Genomic DNA, 10,000 nt, shown 5'->3' with positions numbered 1-10,000 from the left:
GCTAAATGTATACTTTTGTTGCTGCAGCAACTGCAGCAACAAGACAGTCTGCAGCTGTTGTAATTAAAAGCCAAATTTAATACACGAACAGTTGATATTCGGGAGCGAATGCATCGCAATCTAATTCATTTTTAACTGGGTAAATTAATTGGATTTTATTAATTTAATTAACTAATTAATTAATTAATTAATTAATTAATTAATTAATTAGTTAATTCTTTTATATTTTTCTTCTCAGGCGCAGGCAGTGGCTGTAAAAACGACTGAGGCGGATGTGACTGGAGTGCTGCAGAGCGTTTCTTGTTCTCTCGGCGACTTGAAGCCAATGAGTAATTAAATGAATTGAAATAATTGAAATAAAATAAATAATGAGCTTAATTCAAACATTCAGTTTATTTAAATGTGCAACAGCGGCTAAAGAAGCAGCTCTTCCGTTCTGCAGTTTGTTTCCGCTCCCGTGAGGTGTATGTACACCTTGAGGTGTATGTACACTCCGTTAGCTTTTGTCCGGTGCTCCTAATGCTAAATTAAACTTCATAATAATTGTCTTTAGTGGCCTTCAATAAGTTTTTTGTGCTGCATTTATTTTTATTAGTTTCAAGTTTATTTTGCTGCTATTTCTCCGGGTGTATGTACAGCCTCGCTTTCTCGGAACAGCCCCGGCAGTTTCGCTGGGCGTCACCCTCGTGGCCATTCCGACGAAAACAATTGATTTAAAGAAATAAATTCGAATTAAAATTCATTAATTTGAATTATTAAACTTTATTAAGGCACCAAAACTGAAACAAAACGAAACAAACGCAAAAACAAATGCCGCGAAACCGCGGCGCGTTGCTGCTGACAAAACCTCATTTCGCTTCCTTTCTCTCGCTATTTGGATCATTGTTTTGTTTAATTGCATCAATTTAAAGCCGTTTATGAAAGCTAAACGGAAAAATACGTAAATTCACCTACTGAGTTGCATCATAGTGCCGCAGTACGTACACCTCAGGACTTGCCAACCACGAGGGTAAAAATAGTTTTCAAGGCAGTAAAACTAAAAAGATGCATTATAGGCCACCCCATTTGCCCTTATTGCCCCCAAACTCCCAAACAAAAAGAATGCTTGCACGAGGGGCTGCTAAGGAAAGCCCAGGGGCCCCTAGGGGCCCCTTGGCTTCCCTCTAAGGGGCCCCTAGGGGCCCCTTAGGGGGCCCCTTAGAGGGCCCCTGCTACGCTGGAGAGCCCCCCTGCTGCCTGCAGCCAAAGGCACAGGCACGGGAGGCCCTTAATGCCCTCTTTGGGGGCCCCTTGGGGGCCCCTAGAAAGAAAGAGTAGTGGCTGGGCCTTAACATCTTTGGGGGCCCCTTGGGGGGCCCCCATAAAAGCTAGTAAGGGCCCCCTTTGCAAATTGCTGCTGCGCATTTGCTGCTTAAGGAAACCTCTTCAGGTGTATAAACACCAGAAAATATTTTGAAGAACAATGGGCCCCTTTGGGGCCCCTTTTTGGCGTCCCTTTAGTGGCCTTTTGGGGCCCCTTTGGGGCCCCTTTAGGACCCTTTAGGGGGCCCTTAGGGGCCCCTTAGGGGCCCCTTTAGGACCCTTTTGGGGTCCCCTCAGGGGCCCCTTTGGACCACTTTGGGGCCCGTAAAGGAGGCCCCCTTTGGAGGCTTTCACAGCGGGCTGTGCTGCTGCCTCAGCCGACGGCTGCACTCACAGGCCCCGGTTTGCTGCTGCTGCTGCTGCTGCTGCTGCTGCTGCTACTGCTGCTGCTGCTTCCGCTGTTGACACAGCAATATAAAAGCCCGGGAAATCTGCAGCAGTGCCCCTTCGCTGCTGCTGCTACCGATGCCGCGTTGTGTCTGTATTGTTCCTGCAGCTGTTGCTGCTGCTTCCCCGCTGCTGCTGCTGCAGCAGCTGCTGCTGCACCTGCTGCTGCAGCAACCGCTGCTGCAGTAACTGCCGCTGCTGCTGCTTCCTGGGAGCCTTCCGCGCCTCGCTCTTTACTAGGGCTCTTCGTATCTCGGAGAGTTTACTGTTTTGTTTTTATTATTTTTTTAATTTTATTTTAATTTCTCTTTTAGTTCTGATGGCCTTCTTCAAATTGCATTAAATTCTGCTAAGGAAGCAGCAGCAGCAGCTGACCACTCCAAACAAATAAACCCAAAATGCGACTTTCGAGATTGCCCACGTTCAGATTTCAGCAGCAGCAGCAGCAGCAGCAGCAGCAGCAGCAACAGCAGCACCAGCAGCTCCGCCGAGAGTAACACTAGCAGCAACAGTACTAGTAGCACTACCAGCAGCAGCAGCAGCAGCAGCAGCAGCAGGAGCCCTCACAGGCAGCAGCAGTAGCTCTAGCAGCAGCACCCAGAAAAGCAGCAGCAGGCCTTCCAGGAGTACCAAGAAAAACAGCAGCAGCAGCAGTAGCAGCAGCAGCAGCAGCAGCAGCAGAATTGGCGCATTTAGGATCTTTTTAAAATTTAGATGATTTGCAATTATAAATGGATTTATTTGTCCTGAGAGCACCTTGAGCCGAGTGGCTGCCCCACTTTTGCTGCTGCCCGTCTGCTGGGCTTCCCCAGCAGCAGCAGCAGCAGCAGCAGCAGCAGCAGCAGCAGCAGCACAAAAGACTTGGAAAAAGAAATGACACTTCTTTTGCTTCACACAAAAGAAACAAATCCAGAAGCAGCTCCAGGGTACCGCTGCACTTGACAGAATCTGTGGGGCCCCCCAGCAGCAAAGCTGCTGCTGAAGTGAACCAGCCGGTACAAAACCAAGTCCCAGGGGCCCCCCCCCACTTCTTCCTTGCTCAGCTGCAGCGCAGCAGCAGCAGCAGCAGCAGCAGCAGCAGCGGTGGCAGCGCGGCTCGGAGTGCAGCTGCAGCAGCAGCAGCAGGAATGGTAACAGCCTCTCGTGCAGTGCAGCCGCAGCAGCAACAGCAGTTAAGTGCAGCACCGCTAGCGCCTGTGGCAACACACAGCAACAGCAGCAGCAACAGCAGCAGCAACAGCAGCAGCAGCAGCAGCAACGGCAGCAACAGCAACGCCAGCGACGGTGAACAGTGAAGGCAGCAAAAGCTGCAAACGCCGCAACAGCAGCAGCAGCAGCAGACTCGGCGACATATCGCAACACGAAGCAAGACAAAATTCAAGAGCAGCAGCAGCAGCAGCAGCAGCGGCAGCAACAACAGCAGCAGCAGCAGCAGCAGCAGCAGCAGCAGCAGCAGCAGCAGACCTACTCCTCTGTTGTAGAAGTCCTGTATGGTGCGTCTCACTTTGGGGTCTTCTCTTGCTGCTGCTAAGGTAATGTGGTCCATTTGCTTCAGGCGCAAGCAGCAAAGCTGCTGCTGCTGCAGCTGCTGCTGCAGCTGCTGCACCAGCGGCAGCAGCACAGGACACTGCAGCGGCAGCAGCACATGGCCATCATCGGTGGCCAGGGCCCGCGGCGTCCCCTCACCCCGCGGCCCCCCTTCCTGCTGCTGCTGCTGCTGCTGCTGCTGCTGCTGCTGGCCGTGCTGCTGCTGCTGCTGCTCCTGCTGCAGCTGCTTGACTGCTGCAGCAACGTGAGCCTCCACTGCTGCGATGTCTGTACACCTGAAGTAGCCCGAGACAGAACAGTGCAGCAAATAACAAAAGGAATCATCGCAGCCAAAAGCAGCAGCAGCAGCAGCTCTTAGCGAGGCTAGCTGCTGCTGCAGTTTGCTGCCAGCGCCAGGTTCCAGGTGCAGTATGTACCGGTCCCCTTCCTGCTGCTGCTGCTGCTGCTGCCCGTGCTGCTGCTGCTGCTCTTGCTGCTTCTTCAGGTCTTTCTCGCGCTGCAGATGCAGCTGCTGCAGCTGCTGCAGCTGCTGCAGCTGCTGCAGCTGCTGCACGCCTCCCAGCTCCCGCTGCAGGTTCAGCTGCAGCTGCAGCTGCTGCTGCGCGGCCGCTGGTGCTGCAGCCGCTGCTGCTGCTTGCCCATGCTGCTGCTGCAGCGCAGCTGGCATTGCTGCTACTGCTACTGCTGCTGCTGCTGCTGCTGCTGCTGCTGAAGCCAAAGCCGATGAATCAGGCTGAGAAACGGCGGGGCACGGCGTGGGGGACTCGGGGAAGCAGCACAGCTCCTTGTCATCTGCTGCTGCTGCTGCTGCTGCTGCTGCTGCTGCTGCAGGCGCCCTTGGCCTCAGCAGCAACTGCTGCTGCTGCTGCTGCCACAACTGAAAAGGATATCGCAAAAAAAGGGACACTCCGGGCCCCACAGGCAGCAAGGCAGGTGCTACAGCGCTGCAGCAGCAGAACTGCTGCTGCTGCTGCTGCTGCTGCCCACTTAGGTACAGCTGCTGTCTCAACGCCGTGCTGCAGTTCTGTCTGCTGCGGAGAAAGCTATCAAGCTGCTGCTGCTGCTGCTGCTCCCGCTGCTGCAGCTGCTGCTGCTCCCCTTGCTGCAGAGACAGCTGCAGCTGCTGCGAAGCCCTTGTACCCGAAGCCGTGCTCATGCTCCCGCTGCTGCTTCTGCTGCTGCTGCTGCTGCTGCACTAGGACAGGTCCGGACGCAGCAGGAAGGGAGCAGCAGCAGCAGCAGCAGCTGCTGCTGCAGTCCTTCCAATGAAAAAGCGCAGCGGCCGAAGCAGAGTTAGCAGAAGCTCCGAATCTGCTGCTGCTGCTGTTGCCATTCACAGGGTAGCCAGTGGCCTCGCTGCTACTGCTTCCGCTGCTGCTGCTGCTGCTGCTGCAGCAGCTGCCTCCATGAAATAATGGAAAACCGCAGCAGCAGCAGCTGCTGACGCTGCAGCTGCAGCTGTTCAGGACAAAACCGAGGGCCAAACAGCTCCCGCTGCGGCTGCTGCTGCTGCTGCTGCTGCAGCAAGACAGCTGTGAAGGACAGCAAGCTTCGAGACGCCGCCGAAACTGCTGCTGCAGCTTCTGCTGCGCCAACTTCGCCGTAAATCTTCCTCTTGTGCCTCTGCTGCTGCTGCTGCTGCTGCTGCTGCTGGAGGTGTGTGCGGGTATGCAGCCACCGCGCCTTCTACCTGTGTGAGAGCAGGACCAGCGGGAGGAGGCGCCCTCCCGCTGCTGCTGCTGCTGCTGCTGCTGCTGCTGCTGCTGCACTTAACATCTCCTAAAACTGAAGCCGCGAGAGACAATATGTGCAAAATGTTTAGAAAAAGAAAAAGGAAATAAAACAATGTGCAAAAAAAAGCCCCACGACACGACACTGGCGCGCTCAGGGCGGCAAGCTCGACGGAAGGACGCAGCAGCAGCAGCAGCGGCAGCAGCAGCAGCAGCGGCAGAGCGAAAGCACCAGCAGCAGCAGCAAGCTGCTGCGGGGAAACACCGGGAAATAAATGCAGCGAAATACTTCTGCAATGAGTCAGAAAGATAAATAAATAAACGAAAAACATGAAGCATTTATTGCAGCTGCGTTAGCTGCTGCAGTGTACAGACACCAGAGTAGCTGGCGCGTCCGCCGCTCTGCTGCAGCAGCAGCAGCAGCAGAACCTGACTTCGATGCTTCATTTGAATTAAATAATTGAAATACGAACAATAATTCAAATTAGAAAAATAAAAACGACTGAAGGCAAGCCCAATCATCTCCAGCAGGCCGCACGAGGTGTCTGTACACCCCAAACACCTGCAGCAGACAGCCAGGCCTGAACTAAAGGTATTGTTCCTCAGAAGCAGCAGCAAAAGTGTCTTGCTGAGCAGCAAAAAGTCTAAGAGCGGGGCAGATTCGACAAAACTTACGCTGCTGCTGCTGCTGCTGCTGCTGCTTCTGCTGCTGCAGAGGGTGTGGGGCCCCTGCTTGCCTAGGCGAGCTAGCGAAGCAGCGAAAGCTCAATACCAAGCCATCAGCAGCGTGTTGCTGTTACATTTGCTGTTGCTGCTGCTGCTGTTGCTGTTGCTGCTGCTAGTGCTGCTGCTATTGCTGTTGCTGCTGCTAGTGCTGCTGCGGCTGTTGCTGCTGCTGCTATGGAGCCCTCAGTCAGTCTCAAACCCTTCCAAATTCCTGTGTCGCCTCCAGCAACAGCAACAGTAGCAGCAAAAGCAGCAACAAAAGTCGCAGCAGCAGCAGCAACAACAACAGTAAACGCAGCACAAGCAGCAGCAGCAGCAGCAGCAGCGACTACTGCAGCACTGTGCGAACGCCTGCTGCAGCCATAAGCCGGTAATGGGGACGGCAGGCACGAGAGTAACAGCCGCTGCAGCAACAGCAGCAACCAGCAACGAAGGCAGCTGTGGCAGCAGCAGCAGCAGCAGCAGCCGCGGCAGCGACAGCAAGAGCAGCAGCAGCTGCAGCAACAGCGGCAACAAATGCAGCAACAGCAGCAGATAAAGTTAAGCTGCAGCGGCAACAGCTCGCGACACTTGCACGCTCGGTTAGAAGCTGCTGCAGCTGCTGCAGCTGTAGCAGCAGCAGCAACTGCAGCTGCCGCAGCTGCTTCTAGCTGCTGCTGCAGCAGCAGCAGCAGCTTGGCTACAACGTTACAGACGCCATGTAGTTTCTTTCAATACAAAGTTCAGTCTGCAGCAGCAGCAATAAAAAGCGGTACAACACTGCTGCTGCTGTTACTACTACTGCTGCTGCTGCTGTTGCTGTTGCTGCATTTGCTGCTGCACGGTTCGCGCCTCCATCGCTGCACAAAGCAGCACCGCGCTGACAGCACCCCAGCAGCAGCAGCAGCAGCAGCAGCAGCAGCGGCAGCAGCGGCAGCAGCAGCAGCGCGGCCCCTTGGCCGTGACCTAAATTTCTCCGCTGCTGCTGCTTGCTGCAGGTTCCTGCAGTGCAGCACATTCTGTCTTTGCAGCACTTGTGGCTGCTTTTGCTGCTGCTGCTCGAGCTGCTGCTGCTGCTGTTGCTGCTGCTGCTGAACTGGCGCTTGAGCCAGCCGTGAAGGTATCACCTGTATCATGCAGCTGCTTGTGCTGCTCTTGCCGTTGTTGCTGCTGCTGCTGCTCTTGCTGTTGCTGCTGCTGTTGCTGCTCTTCCTGCTGCTGCTTCTGCAGGTAGAGAAGGCCTGGTGATGCTGCAGCACTTCGCTCTGCTGCTTTCAGCTTCGTGGCTACCGTAGCAGCAGCTGTGTCTGCTGCTGCTGCAGCTTGCGAACCCGGTGGCAGCGGGGCAAAAGCAGCAGCAGCAGCAGCAGCAGCAGCAGGAGCAGCAGCAACCGGGGTAGAAGGTGTTGCAGCATCGGAGTCTCTGCCTTCGCTGCACCAGTCAAAAGCAATGCAGCCCTCTACGAAAGGCAGCGGCAAGTCTCCTTCTTCTGTTGCTGCTGCTGCTGCTGCTGCTGCTGAGGGCGCAGCAGCGGCTGCTGCTGCTGCGCCTCCTGCTGCTGGAAGGCCTCCCGCTGCTGCTGCTGCTCTGCTGCACCGTTCCCGCCTGCTGCTGCGTTCTAGAGCAGTGCCTGCGGGGCTGCCGCTGCTGCCGCTGTTGCTGTTGCTGCTGCTGTGGGGAGAGAGCGCAGTCTGCTGCGGCGGGGAGGCTGCGGGAGCAGCAGCAGCAGCAGCAGCAGCTGGCGACGCTGCTGCAGCTGCTGCAGCCGAGGGCGTCCTGCTTGCTGCTGCTGCCAGCTGACTCCTGGGCGTCCGGAGCCTGCGCGAGGTGCCGGCGAGTCCGCAGTCTTGCTGCTGCTGCTGCAGCAGCAGCTGCTGGTGCAGCAGCTGCTGCTGCTCGGCGTGGGCCTGCGCCCCAGCCTGCTGCTGCTGCTGCTGCTGCTGCTGCTGCGGGTCCTTGGCCTTTCTGCAGAGGCCCAGGTGGCGCTGCCGCAAATGCCGCCGCACGGAGAAAGCCCACTCGAGTGTACGTACACTCCAACGGCCCTGCATCAGCGCATGCAAGTCCAAGTCGGGCTGCAGCAGCTCAGCAACTCCTGGGGCGAAGATTGGGGCTTGGTGTTGTCTGTGGGAGTCTGCTGCTGCTGCTGCTGCGCCTTCGCTGGCCTGCTGCGCCGCAGCAGCAGCAGCAGCAGCAGCAGCAGCACCTGCTGCAGCAGCAGCGCGCGGCGGCCGCCCCCGCCGCCGCTTGCACACAGTTGAAGAAGAAAATGCTGTTGGCAGCAGCTGCAAGTCCATTGGAATATAAAAAACAGCATTTCTGCAAAAAGCAACTCCAGCTGGATGCAGCCGCAGCCTTGCTGCCATTTCGAAGACCCAGTCCACATCTGCTGCTGCTGCTGCTGCTGCAGCAGCAGCAGCTCCTGCGCCCGCGGCTGCTGCGGCGGCCGCGCCGCACTTGCTGCTCGCCGCAGCCGGCAGCGCGCCCGCCCCGCCCGGGGCCGCAGCAGCGCCGCTGCTGCTGCCCGCCGCTGCTGCTGCTGCTGCTGCACCTGCAGCAGCAGCAGCAGCAGAGCCGGCGCGGCAGCGGGCGGAGCGCTTGAGGGACTGGTGGTGGTGGCGCGGGCTGCTGAGGAGGGGCAGCTGGGGCTCGTGCTGCTGCTGCTGCTGCTGCTGCTGCTGCTGCTGCTGCTGGTAGCGCTCGAGAGCAGCAGCAAACGCAGCAGGCAGCGGCAGCACCCGCGGCACCGCCCACACCCACAGCTGCTGCAGCAGCACATGCAAAGAGTCCTGCGGGTGAATGTCATAGTTAAGGCGGTAGCGGCAGCACCAGGCGCTGCTGCTGCTGACGCAGCTGGCAGCAAAAAAGAAGAGTCTGACTCCCACGACGCAGATGCCCTGGCCCTGTCTGCGGCCCTGCATGGGGCGCAGCGCGAGCTGCTGCTGCTGCTGCCTGCTGCTGCTGCTGCTGCTGCTGCTGCTCGGGTGCGGCAGCTTGTACCGCGTCGCGTCCCGGTGGGAAAAGTAGCAGCAAGAAGGACTTGTCAACACATCCAACACCAAAGCATCTTGCAGCTGCCAGTTGCTGCCTTCAACAGCAACAGACACCACTGCCCCTGGCCACACGTCCGTGTGCCGCGCCCCCGACTGCTGCTGCTGCAGCAGCAGCTGCTGCTGCTGCTGCTGCAGCGACGCCTGCTGCTGCTGCAGCAGCGACGCCTGCTGCTGCTGCTGCGCAGACTGCCCTTGCCCGCACTGGCCCTGCGAATATCCCCCTGTGTGCCCCACAGACGAAGAACCGCCGCCAACGCCGCTGCTGCTGCTGCTGCTGCTGCTGCTGCTGCTGCTGCTGCTGCTGAGGTCCACCTCGCCGCGCAGCAGCCGCGGGTACACAGGCGTCGGGCGCAGCCGCCAGCAGCCATTCCTCGGCTCCGTTATGGGCACGTTGGGGGGCACGAAGTCCCGCACTTCCACAGTGGCCCGCTGCAGCAGCAGCAGCAGCAGCAGCAGCAGCAGTGTCAGAAGCAGCAGCAGCGTCAGGAGCAGCAACAGCAGAGTCGGGAGCAGCAACAGCGTCAGCAGCAGGGCAGTAGTAGTGTCAGCAGTAGCAGCACAAGCGGCAGTGCTTGCGAATGCTAATATACACACGTGAGAAGCGCAGCAGCAGCAGCAATCTCTGCATCCCACCAGGCGACGCAGCCGCCCTCTTCCAGCGAGAACGCCACCTGTATCTTCATTCCTGCAGCAGCAGCAGCAGCAGCAGCAACAGCAGCAGCAGCAGCAGCAGCAACAGCAGCGTCAACAGTAGTGGTACTAGAAGCGACCTCACCGGCACAACACTCAGCAGCAAAAGAGGCAGCAGCGCTACAATCCCCTTCAGCAACATTCCTCCGAGTGCTTGCAGCAGCAGCAGCAACAGCAACAGCAACAGGAAGAGCAGCAGCAGCGCTAGGACAACCCCCGTTAGCAGCAATCCTCTTTGGACTGCCCCCAACAGCAGCAGCAGCAGCAGCAGCAACAGCCAGACGAAGCCCTCCTCAGCGCCCGACCCCAGTCAACAATGGCAACAGCATCAGCAGTAGCATCAGCAGCATGAGCGGCACCAGCATCAGCAGAATCAGCATCAGCAGCAACAGCAGCAGTAGCAGCCGCAGCGGCAGCAGCAGCAACAGCGGCAGCAGTAGCAGCGGCAGCAGCAGCAGCAGCGACAGCAGCAGCAGCAGCAGCAGCAGCAGCAGCAGCAGCAGCAGCAGCAGCAGCAGCAGCAC

At 57.7% G+C, this 10,000-nt stretch overlaps 2 protein-coding genes across 2 annotated transcripts; both read right to left on the bottom strand.

Moving 5' to 3' along the window:
* Positions 1 to 2,639: 2,639 nt before the first annotated feature.
* Positions 2,640 to 4,453, bottom strand: ENH_00005130 (hypothetical protein, conserved; the record flags this gene model as incomplete). Its single annotated transcript, XM_013578435.1, has 2 exons — positions 2,640 to 2,792; positions 3,218 to 4,453. 2 exons carry the CDS (start codon positions 4,451 to 4,453, stop codon positions 2,640 to 2,642), a joined length of 1,389 nt encoding a protein of 462 aa, XP_013433889.1.
* Positions 4,454 to 6,530: 2,077 nt separating this feature from the next.
* ENH_00005120 (hypothetical protein) lies at positions 6,531 to 9,618 on the bottom strand (the record flags this gene model as incomplete). Its single annotated transcript, XM_013578434.1, has 3 exons — positions 6,531 to 6,592; positions 6,860 to 9,215; positions 9,562 to 9,618. The coding sequence occupies 3 exons, from the start codon at positions 9,616 to 9,618 to the stop codon at positions 6,531 to 6,533; spliced, it is 2,475 nt and encodes an 824-aa protein (XP_013433888.1).
* Positions 9,619 to 10,000: the final 382 nt, after the last annotated feature.

This window comes from Eimeria necatrix, genomic scaffold, assembly GCF_000499385.1.
Source record: "Eimeria necatrix Houghton genomic scaffold, Enh_scaff114, whole genome shotgun sequence".
NCBI classification, from domain to species: Eukaryota; Apicomplexa; class Conoidasida; order Eucoccidiorida; family Eimeriidae; genus Eimeria; species Eimeria necatrix.
Note: the sequence above shows the minus strand (reverse complement) of the source record. Positions and strands in the feature narration are given on the sequence as shown.